Below are 15,588 nucleotides of genomic sequence, written 5' to 3'. Positions count from 1 at the left end.
TGATGCCATGACATACAAGGGTATGGGCCTAGTGCTGGAAAATGGAATTAGAAAAGGTCGGTACTTGATTGACCGACACAGACTGGATGGGCCGAAGGGCCTTTTTCTGTGCTGTGGACCTCTATGACTCTATGATACATCACTTGCCTCTCCATCGCCCTCTCTCAACACAACACCAACCTTCGCCTCAACTTGCATCACATCCCTCTCTCTCCCTCTCTCTCTCTTCATCCTTCAGGATGAGACATTAAACCTGAGGCCTGCGTCCACCCCCTCAGGTGGAAATAAAAGATCCCCCAGCCCCTATTGGAAGGAAAGCGGGCTGGCGGGGGTTGTGGGGAAGAGTTCTCCCCGGTGTCCTGGGCCCGAAACGTATCCCTCAGCCAACACCACGAAAAGGAACAGATGACCTGGGTCATCGTGTGACATCGGCTGCTCATGGGATCTTCCTCTGCAGCAAAATGGCGATCCCTTTCCCCTAAAAGATTGACCGCACCTGCAAAGGTGCTTCATTGGCTGCGAGGCACTTGTTGGTGTCTGCTGATGGTGACAGGCACTATATAAACGCACGTATTTCTTTCGCTACGTTCAGTCTTTCCTTGGCTCTCTCTCTACCTCTCACTCGCTCTGTTTCCAAATCACACTCCATCCATCCACCCCCTCTGAGCCCCGTCTCTCTCTCTCTCTCTCTCCCTCCCCCTCCTCCTCCACCCTGGCCGCTCGCCACCTTCCAACCAATGCTGACCCCCTCCTTCCCCCAATCGCCGGTGGGGGAGACGAGGGGAATTTAATTTTGTTTTGAACGTGGTGAGTTGTTATGATCTGGAAGTCGCTGCCCGAAAGGGCGGGGGAAGCAGATTCACATTCAATAAGTGGGGGAATTGGATAAATACTGGAAGGGGAAAAATGTGCAGGGTTATGGGTTGGGAAGAGCCGGTGGGTTCAGTGGGGAAAGAATGTGGGGCTAATTGGACAGCTCTTTCAGAGAGCCAGCACATGCATGATGGGCTGAATGGCCTCCTCTTGAGCTGTGTCATTCTGTGATTGTACGAACGCCTCCGCATTTAAAGGCTCTAACCCCCGCACCCACGTTCAACCTGCCCACCTCCCAACAAGAGCATTTGAAACCTAACCTGCGTGACTGCTGTTGAGACTCTGCCAGGTCATCTAGGTTTTGTTGACCAGCAGGTGGCAGCATTTGCCACAATTTCATATTGGGCCATCCACAGGAGGAGGCCATTCAACCCTTCGAGGCTCAAGGGCCTGAATGAGACTCCTCCTGTTCCTGTGCAACAGGCTCGAGGGGCTGACTGGCCTCCTCCTTTTCCGGTGCAACAGTCTTGACTGGGGGGCTGAATGGCCCTCCACCTGTTCCTGTGTAACAGGCTAGTGATTGGCTGAATGGCCTCCTCCTGTTCCTTTGTAACAGGCTCGAGAGGGACTGAATGAGGCACCTCTTGTTCCTGTGTAACAGTGTTGAGGGCCTGAATGGCCTCGTCCTGTTCCTGTGCAAGAGGCTTGAGAGTTGCTGAATGGGCATCCTCCTGTTCCTGTGTAACAAGTTCGAGATGGGCTGAATGAGCCTCCTACTGTTCCTGTGTAAGAGTCTCGAGAGAGCGGGCTGAATGTCCTCCTCCTGTTCCTGTGTAGCAGTCTCGAGAGAGGGGATGAATGGCCTCCTCCTGTTCCTGTTTGCAGAGATGTGTACACAAACACACACAATATACCACTGACTGAAACAATGTTTAATTTTGTTGAGTAAACACAAAACATCAAAAATACGCAGGTAGTTTCTCTGGCATCAGCTCGATGGGCCGAATGGCCTGCTATGCTGTAACGACTGTCCGTTCGCTAACCGACACTGCGATTTAAAGACAGTCTCGTACCGCGATTCACAAGAAGGTTTCACGTTGAACCACGAACATGATATCAGCGGCACCCTCTACAGCCTGGACACAATACACGAGTATTTACAGACCAGGGTGGGCCCAGCTGCTTCCAGAATTTCCCCAGAATCTGACCAAACCTCGGGCCTCCCCTAGCGCTCTCCCGCAGGCACTGTCATGGCCAACGCCTCTCCGGTGCCATCCCCCACCCCCAACCCCACCAACTCCCCCTCAGCTATTTGCCCACAGCGTGCACCACAATGCGATTGAACGACTGTGCATTGCTTTCGCCAAAAATCCACGCTTCTTGCCTTATCGGTGTGCATGAGGATGTGGTGAGGCGGGGGGTGGGGGTGGTGGTGGTGGGGATGGGGTGTTGGGGGTGGGAGTGAGGGAGGAAATTCTCCATGCCCCACCCAACACCTCCTCCAGAAAAGTGCCAGGTCTGTAAAGCTCGCAAGTGGCCTCAAGTGGAGAATGGAGAGAGATTGCGGCTGCTCATGGAAATCAGTATCGGAGGGTCAGTACTGAGGGAGCGCTGCACTGTCGGAGGGTCAGTACTGAGGGAGCGCTGCACTGTCGGAGGGTCAGTACTGAGGGAGCGCTGCACTGTCGGAGGGTCAGTACTGAGGGAGCGCTGCACTGTCGGAGGGTCAGTACTGAGGGAGCGCTGCACTGTCGGAGGGTCAGTACTGAGCCGCACTGTCGTATAGTCAGTACTGAGGGTGAACATTTGTAATCTGGGAGGCCATTCAGCCCATCTCAAGCCTGTTAGACAGGAACAGGAGGAGGCCATTCTGCCCCTCGAGCCTTCCTCGATTCAACCAGATCACGGCTGATCTGCATCTTAACTCCATCTGCTGCCCTCGGTTCTGTAATCCTCAATCCCCCGCTTACCCAGAAAAATCTCCCAATCTCAGGTTGAAAATTTAAAATCGCCCTCACCCCCATCTCAGCCTCGACAGGCTTAGCCGGGGGAGGGAGTTCTCCATTTCCACTCCACTTTGTGTCAAGTGCTTCCTGACATCACCCCTGACCGCTTGGCTCCAACTTTGATTTTCTGCCCCCTCATTCTGGGTTCTCCCACCCTTTCCAAACCCATCATTTTAAACCCCTCAATCAGAACACCCCTTAATCTTTGATACTCAAGGGAATACAAGCTAAACCTGTGGGACCTGTCATCGGAAGTTAACCCTCTCAGACCCAGGTCATTCTGGTGATTCTGCGCTGCAATCCTGAAGGGCTCTCTCTCTCTGTTTCTCTCGCTCTATCTCTCTCTCACTGTCTGTGTCTCTCTCTTTGTATCTCTGTCTCTCTCTGTCTATCTCTTTCTCTCTCTCTCTATCTGTCGCTCTCTCTCTGTCCCTTTCTCTCTCTCTCTCTGTCTCTCTCTATCTCTCTGTCTTTCCCTCTATCTCTCATTCTGTTGCTCTCTCTGACTCTGACTCTGCCTCTCTCTCTCGCACTCTCTCTCTCTGTCTCTCTGTCCTTCTATCTCTCTCTCTATCTCTGCGTCTCTTTCTTTTTGACTTTCTTTTCCTGTGTCTCTTTCTCGATTCCTCTCTCTCCCTTTCTGTCTCTATCTGTCTGTCTCAGTCTCTTTCTTTCTCTCTCTGTCTCTCTCATCTCGCTTTCTCTGTTTGGCTCAATTTACATTTCTCTCTCTCTTGCTCTATTTCTCTCACCCTGTCTCACACTATCTGTCTCACTCTCTGTCTCTGTCTCTCTATCTCTCACTCTCCCTTTCCTCTGGCCTCCATTATACTCCCCACTCTATAAGTATTTGCGATGCCATGACATACAAGGGTATGGGCCTAGTGCTGGAAAGTGGGATTAGAATAGTTCGGTACTTGTTTGACCGACACAGACTGGATGGGCCAAAGGGCCTTTTTCTGTGCTGTAGAACTCTATGACTCTGTGACACATCACTTGCCTCTGCATAAACCCTCTCTCAACCCAACACCAACCTTTTCCTCAACTCTCTCATCACATCCCTCTCTCTCTCTCTCTCTCTCCATCCTTCAGGATGAGACATTAAACCTGAGGCCTGCGTCCACCCCCTCAGGTGGACATAAAAGATCCCCCAGCCCCTATTGGAAGGAAAGCGGGCTGGTGGGGGTGGGTGGGGGTTGGGAGGAAGAGTTCTCCCCGGTGTCCTGGGCCCGAAACGTATCCCTCAGCCAACACCACGAAAAGGAACAGATGACCTGGGTCATCGTGTGACATCGGCTGCTCGTGGGATCTTCCTCTGCACAAAATGGCGATCTCTTTCCCTACAAGAGTGACCCCACCTGCAAAGGTGCTTCATTGGCTGCGAGGCACTTGGAGGTGTCTGCTGGTGGTGAAAGGTGCTATTTAAACGCACGTCTTTCTTTCGCTACGGTCAGTCTTTCCTAGTCTCTCTCTCTCTCTCTCTCCCTTCAATAACGGGGGGAATTGGATAAATACTGGAAGGGGAAAATTGTGTAGGGTTATGGGGGAGAGAAAGAGCTGGTGGGGTCGGGGGGAAAGAGTGTGGGGTTAATTGGACAGCTCTTTCTAAAAGCCAGCACATGCATGAACGGCTGAATGGTCTCCTCTTAAGCTGTGTGGTTCTGTGTATGAACACCTCCACCTCTCCCTCCCCCACCCCCGTTCAACCTGCCCACCTACACAACATGAGCTTTTGAAACCGAACCTGCCCGACTGCTGTTGAGACTCTATCAGGTCGTCACTGTTTTGTTGACCAGCAGGGAGTGGCGTTTGCCATAATTTCATATTGGGCCAGCCACAGGAGGACATTCAGCTCCTTCGAGGGTCAAGGGCCTCAAAAGGCCTCCTCCTGTTCCTCTGTAACAGGCTTCAGAGTGGCTGAATGAGCCTCCTCTTCTTCCTGTGTTACTGACTCGAGAGGGGCTGAATGGCCTACTCCTGTTCCTGTGTAAGTTTGAGAGATGGGATGAATGGCCTCCTCTTGTTCCTGTGTAACATTTTCGAGAGGGACTGAATGTCCTCCTCCTGTTCCTGTGTAACAGGCTCGAGGGAGGTTCTGAATGGCCTCTTGCTGTACCTGCTTGCAGAGACATGTACACACACAATATACCACTGACTGAAACAATGTTTAATTTTATTGAGTACACACAAAACATCATAAATAAGCAGCTAGTTTCGACACCGCGATTTAAAGACAGTCTCGTTCCGCGATTCACAAGAGAGTTTCACGTTGAACCACGAACATGATATCAGCTGCACCCTCTATAGCCTGGACACAATACACGAGTATTTACAGACCAGGGTGGGCCCAGCTGCTTCCAGAATTTCCCCAGAACCTCACCCAACCTCAGGCCTCCCCTGGCGTTCTCCCAAAGGCACTGGCATGGTCAACGCCTCTCAGGTGCCAACCCCCCCACACCCAACCCCACCAACTACCCCTCAGCTATTGGCCCACATCGTGCATCACAAAGCAATCGAACGACTGTGCATTACTTTCCCCTTAAATCCACGCTTCTTCCCTTATCAGTGTGCATGAGGATGTGGGGTGAGGGTTGGGAGGGGAGTGAGGGAGGAATCTCTCCATGCCCCATCCCAACACCCCCTCTAGAAAAGTGCCAGGTCTGTACAGCTCGCAGGTGGCTTTAAGGCAAGAATGGAGAGAGAATGTGGCTGCTCATGGAAATCACTGTTGGAGGGTCAATACTGAGGGAGCTCTGCATTGTCGGAGGGTCAGGGCTGAGCCGCGCTGTATGAGGGTCTGTGCTGAGGGAGCACCACACTGTAGGAGGGTCAGTGCTGAGGGAGAGCCGCACTGTCGGAGGCGCCGTCTTTAACGATGAAAAAGGGAGACGAACACAGAGTGTGCAGTTCGAGTTCGCTCCGGCCCTGGGGCCAATGTTCACTGACCAGCCAGCCACTGCTGACAGAGCGATCAGGCGAGGTCCCCATCAGTCCTTAAAGTTCCTCCTCCTTCCATACGGTGACGAGCAACAGAGTGTGTTCATGTCCGGTCTGTCTGCTCCCTACTGTCTCTCTTGGCTGGTGCTACACTCGGAGTCTTCCTCCGGGCTCCAGAGGCCCACGGCTTTCGGTCTGGTGATGACATTCTGCACCCACGGGTGGCACAGTATCTGGTCGAGGGTGGGCCGTTCGGAGGGTTGCATGGAGAGGCACCATCGTATCAGCTCCTCGCACTCTGCAGGGGGAAGCGCAAGATAGTCTGTTAAAAATTGCATAGCGGGGAAGAAATGAATGTGAGAAAGAGAGAGAGAGACTGCAGAAGGCGGTGGAGCAGAGGGATCTGGGTGTCCTGGTACATGAATCTCAACAAGTTGGTACGCAGATGCAGTGAGTGATTAGGAAGCCAAATGGAAAGTTTTCCTTTATTGCGAGGGGGGGGGAATGGAGAATAAAAGTGGGGAAGTCTTGCTACAACTGGACAGGGCGTTGGTGAGGCCGCTCCTGGGACACTGTGGACAGTTCTGGTCTCCTTACTTAAGGAGGGACAGACTCGCATTGGAAGCCGTTCAGAGAAGGTTCACTCGGCTGATTCCTGGGAGGAAGGGGGTTTGTCTGATGGGGAAAGGTTGACCTGTTTGGGGCCTCTACCCATTGAAGTTTAGAAGAATGAGAGGTGATCTTATTGAAACATGTCAGATTCTGAGGGGAGGGGGTTTGACAGGGTGGATGCTGAGAGGATGTTTCACCCTCTCAAGGGGGGCAATCTAGAATGGGGGGGGGTCACAGTTTAGAATGAGGGGTCAGCCATTGAAGACGGAGATGAGGAGGAATTTCTTGTCTCAGAGGGTGGTCAGTCTGTGGAATTCTCTCCCCCCCCTCCCCCTGAGAGCAGTGGGGGCCGGGTCACTGAATATATTCAAGGCCGAGTGAGACAGATTTCTGATCGATGAGGGGAGTCGAGGGTTATGAGGGGCACGGACAGGGAAGTGGAGTTGTGGAGCAATCTTTTCAGATGCCACTGTATTGAATGGGGGAGCAGGATGAAGGGGCTGAATGGCCTCTTCCTGCTGCTGTTTCTTGAGATCTTAGGAAAGGAGACAGTGAAGGATGTTTTTTAAAAAATAAATCCCCTCTCTCCACCCCGTCTGCCACTTACCCTTGGAGATGCTGCAGGGCAGCTGGATCTCGCCAGCCAGGATTTCCACATCTTCCTTGAAGGGGATATGACCACAGACCATGACGTAGAGCAAGACCCCGAGGGACCAGGCGGTAGCGGAGAGGGCATGGTAGCGCCCTTCGCTGATGTACTCTGGTGGGTTGAACACTCTGGTGCCTGAGCATTTCCATCAGAAAAAGAGGGAAATAGAGAGAGAGAGAGAGGGACAAGATTAAAACCAGACAACATTCACTGTGACAATATTTAACCAACCCAGCATTGCTTTGGGGTTTAACGCCCCGATGCCCCCAAATTACCCACGCCTGATGCTCGCCACCTCCTTTATACCCCCAGCCCAGTGCTAGTACTGAGAGAGCACTGCACTGTCGGAGGGTCAGTGCCGAGGGAGCACTGCACTGTTGGCTGGACAGTGCTGAGGGAGTGCTGCACTGTCGAACGGTCAGTACTGAGGGAGCGTCGCACTGTTGGAGGTTCAGTACTGAGGGAGCGCCGCACAGTCGAACGGTCAGTACTGATGGAGCGTCGCACTGTTGGAGGGTCAGTGCCGAGGGAGCGCCGCACAGTCGAATGGTCAATACTGAGGGAGTATCGCACTGTTGGAGGGTCAGTGCCGAGGGAGCGCCGCACAGTCGAACGGTCAGTGCTGAGGGAGAGTCACACTGTCGGATGGTCAGTTCTGAGCCGCACTGTCGGGGGGAATTGGCGCCTGCGCAACAATCTGGGATCCCTGGTGGCAGAAAGGGAAAGGGGGAGCCGCTGTGCCCCCAGCTGCTTCCGGGATGCCCCCAGGGCTTGGCAGGGCTGAGATAGGGTACTCACCACTGACATCAGTGTAGGCTATGTCGCGCAGCAGGGCTGCCGAGCCGAAGTCGATGAGCTTGAGCTCGCCGGTGCGCAGGTCGACCAGAAGGTTCTCGCTCTTGACGTCCCGGTGCGCGACCCCACAGGCATGGCAGTGCCGCAGTGCCTCCACCGCCTGGCGGAAGAAGGAGCAGGAGCATTCCTCACACAGCCAGCCCTGCTCGGCGATGAGGTCGAAGAGATCCTTGGCTCTGGGCGGGCGCTCCATCACCAGCAGGAAGTCGTCCGGCCTGGAGAACCAGTCCAGCAGGCGAATCACACCTCGGTGCTCCGGCAAAGACACCTTCCTCATCAGGATGATCTCCAGGGGAACGCGGCGGTCATTCTGCAAACAGAGGGCACAAGGATGGCAGAATTCAGAACATGGACAGCAGGCAACAAGTTCACAAAGAGTGGGTGACAAGGAGTTGGGGGTGGGAGGTGGCTGGTTTGGGGAGATGGAGTTGGGGGTGGGAAGAGACTGGTTTGGGGGGAGATGGAGTTGGGGGTGGGTAGGGGGTGGGAAGATGCTGGTTTGGGGAGATGGAGTCGGGGGTTGGTAGGGGCTGGGAAGAGGCTGGTTTGGGGGAGATGGAGTTGGGGGTTGGAATAGGCTGGTTTAGGGGAGATGGAGTTGGGGGTGGGAAGAGGCTGGTTTGGGGGAGATGGAGTTGGGGGTGGGAAGAGGCTGGTTTGGAGAGATGGGTTGGGGATGGGTAGGGGGTGGGAAGAGGCTGGTTTGGGGGAGATGGAATTGGGGGTGTATAGGGTCTGGGAAGAAGCTGTTTTGGGGGAGATGGAGTTGGGGGTGGGTGGGCGGTGGGAAGAGGCTGGTTTGGGGGAGATGGAATTGGGGGTGGGTAGGGTTTGGGTAGAGGCAGGTTTGGGGGAGATGGAGTTGGGGGAGTGTAGCGGTTGGGAAGAGGCTAGTTTGGGGGGAACACAAGTTGAGAATGAAGTTCTATCTAAAAAAAAAACTCACTTGTGGGGCGACCCCTGGTGGCGAGCTCACCTTAACAATTTTCTGTTGCCATGTGTCAGTTTCCTGGGTTTTTCCCTCTAAACTGATGTCACGGATGGACAGCAAAATAACCATTATCTCAAAGGCAATGAGATCTAGGGTTGTAATAAATATATCACAGAATGAAGATTGAAAAGAAAGCCTTCGTCATTTTTCATTGAATTGCAATCAAGATCCAGCTCCTCTGCACAAACGCACTCACACTCACTCTCACACCCACCCTCCAATATACACACACTCAGACACACTCTCTCACGCTCAGACACACAGTTACACACACTCAGACACACTCGCACATTCAGAGTTACTTGCTCACACTCAGGTACACACGCACACTCTCACTTTCAGACTTATTCACACACACACTCAGACAGACTCTTACGCACTCTCCCATTCAGAGTAACTCGCAAACACACTCTGACACACTCGCACATTCAGAGTTACTTGTACACACTCAGAGACACTCGCACACACACTCACATTTAGAGTTACTCGCACACACTCAGACACATTCACACATTCAGAGAAACTTGCTCACACTCAGGTACACTCGCACACTCTCACATTCAGACTTACACACACACTCAGACACTCTCGCACACACACTCACATTCAGAGGAGTTACTCATACACACACTCAGACACACTCGCACATTCAGAGTCACTTGCACACACTCAGACACACTTGCACACTCTCACATTCATACTTACTCACACATACTCAGAAGCACTCGTACACACTCTCACATTCAGAGTTGTTCGCACACACTCAGAAAAACTCGCACATTCAGAGTTTCTTGTACACACTCAGACACACTCACACACACACTCAGAGTTATTCACAAACACTCAGACACACTCGCACACTGTCACATTCAGAGTTACTCACACACACACTCACACACACTCTCACATATTCTCACACTCAGACACTCTTGCACACATTCTCACACTGCCACACACTCGCACACTCACACGCACACTTTGCACACTCTCAGATGCGCACTCGCACACACTCAGACAGAGACACGTTCACAAGTCTTATTTAATAAAATTCAAACTCACCAGACGACCCCAATCCGCCACTTTCTTCCTGGGCACGTGTTTTACCGCCACCTGTGACAGAAACAGGATCCCAATTCATTCAAACCAGCTGACTGTAAACAGTACAACGATATTGATATATTTTAAGTAAAGTTACATACTGAGTTAACACACACCTTGTCTCCCTCCCCCCTATAGAAACATCAGCAACACCTGCAGGTGTAAACATTGATTCCTGGGAATTATTTTGGATCTTCACTCCCCCCGCGACCCCCGGAATGTTGTAATGTTGTGCTCGCGTTTTATAATTTATTGCACTAAAAACGGAAGCTTCTAGATAGCAGTGTGTCTCTGTGTATGCCTGTGTGTGTGTGTCTGAGTGTGTGTTTGTGTGTGTGCATGTTTGGCTGTGCATGACTGTGAGGATCTCTGTGTGAGTGAGTGAATGTGTCTATGTGTCTGTTTGTGTGCATGTTTTTGTGAGTGTCTGTGTGAATGTATTTGTGTGTGTGTGTCTCTGAGTGTGTGTGCGTGTGTTTGTGTGTCTGAGTGTGTGTTTGTGTTTGTGTGTGTCCGAGTGTGTGTTTGTGCGTGTCTGTGTGTGTCTCTGTATGTGTCTGGGTGTGTGTGCGTGTTTGTTTGTGTCTGAGTGTGTGTGTGTGTTTGTGTGTCTCTGAGTGTGTTTGTGTGTGTCTGAGTGTGTCTCTGTGTGTGTGTTTGTGTGTGTGTGTTTGTGTCTGAGTGTGTGTGTGTCTATATATCGATGTGCTTATTTCATTAATGCCCTCCCTTTTCCCTCCTCTCTCACCGGAGCTCCATCGGAGATCCTCACAGCCGAGTAAACAGTTCCGAAGCCGCCGCTGCCCAGTTTATTGCCCACACTGTACAGATCCTTGAAGCTTTCTCTCTTCTTCCTCTTTTTCACTGCAGGACCTGAGGCAGAGAGAGAAAGAGAGAGAATTACACTCCATCCAATGATCCCAGCCTTAGTTTAACAAAATTATGACTGACAGAGAGAATGAGAGAGAGAGAGAAAGAGAGAGAGAGAGACAGAGAGAAAGAGAGACAGAGAGAGACAGAGAGACAGAGAGAAAGAAAGAGAGAGACAGAGAGAAAGAAAGAGAGACAGAGAGAGACACAGAGAGAGCTAGAGACACAGAACGAGAGAGAGCGAGACAGCAGTGAGACACAGAAAGAGAGACACAGACACACAAACATCACATCAGACCGAAATGGTTCTTAGTGACAAATACTCCCGAGCCTTCCCAGCCCACTAAACTCAAGCGAGAATTAATGAGTTTGCCCATTGCCTCTCTCTCTCACTCACATGTGTTTCTGTCACCCATTCTCTCTCCGTCTCTCTCCAACATATTTTTGTGTGTGTCTGTGTCTCTCTTTCTGTGTCTCAATGCTGTCTCGTTCTCTCTCTCGTTCTGTTTCTCTAGCTCTCTCTATGTCTCTTTCCTTCTCTCTGTCTCTCTCTCTTTCTCTCTCTGTCTCTCTCTCTTTCTTTCAGTCTCTCTCTCTCTTTCTTTGTCTCTGTCTCTCTCTCTGTCCGTGTCTCTCTCTCTCTCTGTGTGTCTCTCTCTCTCTTTCTCTCTCTCTCTGTCTCTCTTTTCATTCTTTCTCTCCCTTTCCCTCTCCCTCTTCGAGTTAATCTGCAATCGGCCGCCTTCAGTCCGTTTTCCGGCGCATTGTGTGCACCCTTTTTAAGGGAATTTTTGGGTTGGGGAGGTGGTCGGGACTCCCTCTTCAAGGGGGGATTCCAATATTTTGGATTCCTCTTCCATCTCCCTGTCTGTTCCGTTAGACGAATTGGTTCCCACTGAAACTTGCTCTTGTGTTGAAATGAATATGTTATTACCAAAAACCCATCGAACCGAAGCTCTCTGTCTCTCTCCATCCGTCTCTGCCCCCTCCGCCCCAGTCCAACTCTATGCCTGTCTCTCTCTCTCAGTTTCTGTCTCTGCATCCCACTGGCTCTCGAGAACTCCTGCTCACTCCCCTTCTCCCCAAACACCAACATCTGGGAAGCGGGGGGTGGGGGGCGGGGCTGGGGGGGGGAGGGGCTGGTGGTGGGAGGTGGGGTAAAGACACTGCGCGGACACTAGGGGAACTCACATTGTTAAAAAAAAACTTCATACCTGGGTGCGATTCCTCGGCCCGTGTCTGACTGCACACAGTCCCGGACTTGGTATACAGCATGGCTCTGCGGGGGACGCTGCTCTTAAGATTCCTCTGGGCAGAGAAAGATAGTCTCGTAATCGTTTACAAAATGTTTCTTTTTAAAGCAAGAATTTTGTCCTTCAAGGGGTTCACAGGCAGAGCAGAAGTTGAGTCTTTTGCCCCTTTCCCTGGTTGCTGTTGGTTACAAGGCGGTGTGTCAATTTCACCTCGAATGTATCAGTGTTCCAGCGAAGGCTGGAAATCCACAACCAAAACCCCCAAAAATACCTGGAAAAACTCAGCAGGTCTGGCAGCATCTGCGGGGAGGGGCACAGTTCACCTTTCGAGTCCCTGTGACTAAGGGAAAGCAGAAGAGGGGTGCAATATAAACTGGTTTAAGGGGCAGGGGGAGGGGACAATTAGATCTGCATCGAGGGTCAGTGATAGGTGGGGGGAGACAAAAGATGTCACAGACAAAAGGAGAAAGAGGTGTTGATGGTGGTGAAATTGGCGAAGAAATGTGCTAATGGGGACATTAAGGGTAGAAAGCAACACGTAGAAGGGACAGATAGACCAATGGATGGAAACACATTTAAAAATATTGGGAATAGGTGGGAATAGAAAAATATTTATAAATTATTGAAAAAGAGGGGGTGGGGATGGAGGAGAGAGTTTGTGATCTAAAATTGTTGAACTCAATATTCAGTCTGAAAGGCTGTAAAATACCTAGTCGGTAGATAAGGTGCTGTTCCTCCAGTTTGCGTTGAGAAATAAAACAATTGATGTTGCTCTCACTCTTTCTCTCTCTCTGACTCTCTGTCCTTCTATCTCTCTCTCTATCTCTGCGTCTCTTTCTTTTTATCTCTCTTTTCCAGTGTCTCAGGTGGACATAAAAGATCTCCTGGCCCCTATTGGAAGTAAAGCGGGCTGGCGGGGGTTGGGGTGGGGGTTGTGGGGAAGAGTTCTCCCCGGTGTCCTGGGCCCGAAACGTATCCCTCAGCCAACACCACGAAAAGGAACAGATGACCTGGGTCATCGAGTGACATCAGCTGATCGTGGGATCTTCCTCTGCGCAAAATGGCGATCCCTTTCCCTACAAGAGTGACCCCACCTGCAAAGGTGCTTCATTTGCTGCGAGGCTCTTGGAGGTTTCTGCTGGTCGGCAAAGGCGCTATATAAAGGCACGTCTTTCTTTCTCTACGGTCTGTATTCCCTTGTCTCTCTCTCTCTCTCTCGTTCTCTTCGATAAGGGGGGAATTGGATAAATACTGGAAGGGCAAAAACGTGCAGGGTTATGGGGGAGTGGAAGTGCCGGTGGGGTCGGTGAGTGAAGAGTGTGGGGCTAACTGGACAGCTCTTTCAAAGAGCCAGCACATGTATAATGGGCTGAATGGCCTCCTCTTGAGATGCGTCATTCTGTGATTGTTCGAATGCCTCCGCCGTCAAAGGCTCCGCACCCCCCTCCTCCACCCCCGTTCAACCTGCCCACCCCCCAACATGAGTTTATGTAGCTGAACCTGCCTTACTGCTGTTGAGCCACTGTCAGGTCGTCGAGGTCTTGTTGACCAGCAGGTGGCAGCGGTTGCCACAATTATATATTGGGCCATCCACAGGAGAAGGCCATTCAGCCCTTCGAGGCTTATGGGCTTGAAAAGGCCTCCTCTTGTTCCTGTTTAAATGGCTCGAGACAGAGGCTGAATGGGCCTCCTCCTGTTCCTGTGGAAGTCTCGGGAGATGGGGCTGAATGGCCTCCTGCTGTTCCTGTGTAACAGGCTTGAGAGAGTGGGCTGAATGGGCCTCATCCTGTTCCTGTGTAACAGTCTCGAGAGAGGGGCTGAATAGCCTCCTCCTGTTCCTTTTTGCAGAGACATGTACACACACACACAATATACCACTGATTGAAACAAAGTTTAATTTTATTGAGTACACACAAAACATCATAAATATGCAGGTAGTTTCTCTGTCGGAGTGTCAGTGCTGAGAGAGAAGGGTTGTAGTCTGGGAGGCCATTCAGCAAATATCAAGCCTGTTGGACAGTAACAGGTGGAGGCCATTCTGCTCCCGAGCCTTCCTTGATTCAACTAGATCACAGCTGTTCTGCATCTTAACTCCATCTTCTGCCCTCGGTTCTGTAATCCTCAATCCCCCCTTTACCCAGAAAAATCTCCCAATTTCAGGTTGGAAATTTACATTTGCCCTCCCTCCCATCTCCGCCTCGACAGGCTTATCGAGGGGAGGGAGTTCTCCATTTCCACTCCAGTTTGTTTCAATTGTTTCCTGACCTCTCCCCCGACCACCTGGCTCCAACTTTGATGTTCTGCCCCCTCATTATGGGCTCTACCGTCCCCTCCAAACCCATCATCTTAAACCCCTCGATCAGAACACCCCTTAATCTTCGATACTCGAGGGAATACAATCTTGCCCTGTGGGACCCCTCATTGGAATTTAACCCTCTCAGACCCAGGTCGTTCTGGTGATTCTGCGCTGCAATCCTGAAGAGCTCTCTCTCTCTGTCTCTCTCTCTCTGTCCATCTCTTTCTCTTTCACTGTCTATCTCTCTCTATCTCTCTCTCACTATCTCCCTCTCTTTATCTCTCCCTCTCAGTGTCTCTCTCGGTCCCGCTTTCTCTCTCTCTCTGTCTCTCTCTATAGCAATCTCTCTGTCTCTCCCCCTATCTCTCTTTCTGTTGCTCTCTCTGACTCTCTGACCCTCTCTGTCTCTGTGTCTCTCTCTCTGTGTCTATCTGTCCTTCTATCTCTCTCTCTCTCTCAGTGTCTCTCTCTTTTAGTCTCTCTTTTCCTGTGTCTCTATCTCTCTCTCTTTCTCGGTCCCTCTCTCTATCTCTCTCTCACTTTCTGTTTGTTTGTCTGTCTTACTCTCTCTCTTTCTCTCACTCTTTGTCTGTTTGCCTCACTCTCCCTTTCTCTCTATCTCGCTGTCTTCACCCCCGATCACCTGCCCACTCTCCAACATGAGCTTTTGAAACTGAACCTGTCTGACTGCCGTTGAGCCTCTGTCATGTCGTCGGGGTTTTGTTGACCAGCAGGTGGCAGCGTTTGCCACAATTTCAGAATGGGCCATCCACAGGAGGAGGCCCTTCAGCCCTTCGATCCTCAAGGGCCTGAATGAGCCTCCTCCTGTTCCTGTGCAACAGTCTTGAGAGAGGAGCTGAATGGCCTCTTCCTGTTCCTGTTTCCAGAGACGTGTACACACACACACACAATATACCACTGACTGAAACAATGTTTAATTTTATTAAGTACCCACAAAACTTCGTAAATACACAGGTAGTTTCTCTGGCATCAGCTCGATGGGCCGAATGGCCAGCTATGCTGTAACAACTGTCGGTTCGCTATGCGACACCAGGATTTGAAGACAGTCTTGTGCCTCGATTCAGAAGCAGGTTTCACGTTGAACCACGAACATGATATCAGCGGCACCTTCTACAGCCTGGGCACAATATACGAGTATTTACACACCAGGGTGGGCCCAGCTGCTTCCAGAACTTCCCCAGAACCTC

The 15,588-nt window shown here is 51.3% G+C and overlaps 1 protein-coding gene across 1 annotated transcript; it reads right to left on the bottom strand.

Annotated features, from left to right (window-relative positions):
* Positions 1-1,892: 1,892 nt before the first annotated feature.
* On the bottom strand, positions 1,893-13,674 carry LOC121272779 (serine/threonine-protein kinase pim-3-like). The gene is made up of 9 exons (XM_041179555.1): positions 13,594-13,674; positions 12,046-12,139; positions 10,710-10,834; positions 9,923-9,973; positions 7,816-8,182; positions 6,976-7,152; positions 5,963-6,054; positions 5,672-5,686; positions 1,893-1,949 (listed from the first exon to the last, which is right to left on the bottom strand). Exons 1-9 carry the CDS (start codon positions 13,672-13,674, stop codon positions 1,893-1,895), a joined length of 1,059 nt encoding a protein of 352 aa, XP_041035489.1.
* Between the last annotated feature and the right edge of the window lie 1,914 nt (positions 13,675-15,588).

Source organism: Carcharodon carcharias, chromosome 35, assembly GCF_017639515.1.
Source record: "Carcharodon carcharias isolate sCarCar2 chromosome 35, sCarCar2.pri, whole genome shotgun sequence".
In the NCBI taxonomy this organism is placed as follows: domain Eukaryota; kingdom Metazoa; phylum Chordata; class Chondrichthyes; order Lamniformes; family Lamnidae; genus Carcharodon; species Carcharodon carcharias.
Note: the sequence above shows the minus strand (reverse complement) of the source record. Positions and strands in the feature narration are given on the sequence as shown.

Coding starts and splice junctions, on each gene's coding strand:
- LOC121272779 (XM_041179555.1), bottom strand. CDS start 13,674: ATGGCCCAATATATAATTGTGGCAACCGCTGCCACCTGCTGGTCAACA. Junction 12,140..13,593: donor CTGACAGTGGCTCAACAGCA/GTAAGGCAGGTT, acceptor TTCTCTGCCCAG/AGGAATCTTAAGAGCAGCGT. Junction 7,153..7,815: donor AGCCTACACTGATGTCAGTG/GTGAGTACCCTA, acceptor GGAAATGCTCAG/GCACCAGAGTGTTCAACCCA.